Genomic DNA, 1878 nt, shown 5'->3' with positions numbered 1-1878 from the left:
GAGAGGCTCGACGAGGCCCTGGGCAACCTGGTCTAGGTGGGGGTGTCCCTGCTGACTGCGGGGGGGTCGGACTGGATGGCCTTTGGAGGTCCCTTCTGGTCTGGGCAACTCTATGATTCTATGAGATCCCCCCTCTCCCAGCCCCCCGTCCTCCCCTCCAAACCAACCCCTCCCCTCCTCATCCTCTTCTCCCCTCCCCAGTGCGTCACCACTTTGGAGGGGCATGAAAACGAGGTGAAATCAGTGGCCTGGGCACCCTCCGGCACCCTCCTGGCCACCTGCAGCCGGGACAAGAGCGTCTGGGTCTGGGAAGGTGAGGGGGAGAGATGGGGGGGAGATGGGGGAGAGATGGGGAGAAGCCCCACCCCCCACCCCGGGGCTGGGAAAGGTGGGGGGACAGCCCCCCTGCCTCCTTCTCTCATTGACGGTGGGAGGGCTGGAGCCCCTCTGCTGGGAGGGGGGGCTGAGAGAGTTGGGGGGTTCAGCCTGGAGAAAAGAAGGTTCCAGGGAGACCTTGGAGCCCCTTCCAGTCCCTCAAGGGGCTCCAGGAGAGATGGGGAGGGACTCTGGATGAGGGAGGGGAGCCCCAAGAGGAGAAGGAAGGGTTTGAAACCAAAAATTAGGAGATGGAGATGAGATTTTGGGGAGGAAATTCTTCACCATGAGGGTGGTGAGAGCCTGGCCCAGGTTGCCCCGAGAAGCTGTGGCTGCCCCATCCCTGGAGGGGTTCAAGGGCAGGTTGGAGGGGGCTTGGAGCAACCTGGTCTCATCAAAGATGTCCCAGCCACTAGAAGGGGTGGAACTGGATGATCTTGAAGGCCCCTTCCAACCCAAACCATCCTGTGATGCCCTGGTGATTCCACCACTTCCCTGGCTTGGAGGGGACCTTGAAGTTCACCAAGCCCAACCATCAACCCAGCACTGCCCCACGGCCCTCAGCACCGGCTTTGAGATCCCTCCAGGGATGGTGTTTGGGGAGGGGAGCCCCAGGAGGAGAAGAAAGAGTTTGAAGCCAAAAATTAGGAGATGGGAGATGAGATTTGGGGAGGAAACTCTTCACCATGAGGGTGGTGAGAGCCTGGAACAGGTTGCCCGGAGAAGCCCCATCCCTGGAGGGGTTCAAGGCCAAGGTTGGAGGGGGCTTGGAGCAACCTGGGCTGGTGGGAGGTGTCCATCCCAGGGCAGGGGGGTGGAAGGAGATGATCTTTAAGGTTCCTTCCGACCCAAACCATCCTGCAATTCCATGATTTTCTCCCCGCAGTGGATGAGGAGGAGGAGTACGAGTGCGTCAGCGTCCTCAACTCCCACACGCAGGACGTCAAGCACGTCGTTTGGCACCCCAACCAGGAGGTGAGAGCCTGGGGAAAGGTGGGGGGCGGCGATGGGGGGGGTTCTTCCACCTCCACCAACCTCAAAACATGGGTGAAGGGCAGTTTCGGGGGTGCAGGTCCCCCCCCCTTGACTCTTCAAGCCCACCCTCCCTCCCTCAGCTCCTGGCCTCGGCCAGCTACGACGACACGGTGAAGCTGTACCGGGAGGAGGAGGACGACTGGGTGTGCTGTGCCACCTTGGAGGGCCACCAGTCCACCGTCTGGAGCGTGGCCTTCGACCGCAGCGGCCAACGCTTGGCTTCCTGCAGCGACGACAAGACGGTCCGCATCTGGCAGCAGTACAAGCCGGGCAACGAGGAAGGTGAGGGCTCCCAGCCCCTTCTTCTCATTTGCCACAGGGCTGCTGGGAACCTGCTGGAGGGAAAAGAGCAGGCAGTGGGAAAAGTGGGCAAGTCCTGTGTCCAGTTTTGGGCCCCCCACCATAAAAAAGACATTGAGGGGCTGGAGCGGGTCCAGAGAAGGGCGACAAAGCTGGTGAGGGGTCTGG

General features: G+C 61.4%; 1 protein-coding gene across 1 annotated transcript in view; it reads left to right on the top strand.

Moving 5' to 3' along the window:
• Positions 1-1878, top strand: part of CIAO1 (cytosolic iron-sulfur assembly component 1) — a gene marked incomplete at its 5' end in the record, with an annotated part of 6327 nt that overhangs the window by 1667 nt on the left and 2782 nt on the right. The window contains 2 exons of the mRNA XM_014959807.1: positions 1262-1350; positions 1491-1692. Of these exons, the coding sequence (XP_014815293.1) occupies positions 1262-1350; positions 1491-1692 (291 nt within the window). The remainder of the gene's footprint in view (positions 1-1261; positions 1351-1490; positions 1693-1878) is intronic.

This window comes from Calidris pugnax, unplaced genomic scaffold (genome assembly GCF_001431845.1).
Source record: "Calidris pugnax isolate Ruff unplaced genomic scaffold, ASM143184v1 scaffold457, whole genome shotgun sequence".
Taxonomy (NCBI): domain Eukaryota; kingdom Metazoa; phylum Chordata; class Aves; order Charadriiformes; family Scolopacidae; genus Calidris; species Calidris pugnax.
Note: the sequence above shows the minus strand (reverse complement) of the source record. Positions and strands in the feature narration are given on the sequence as shown.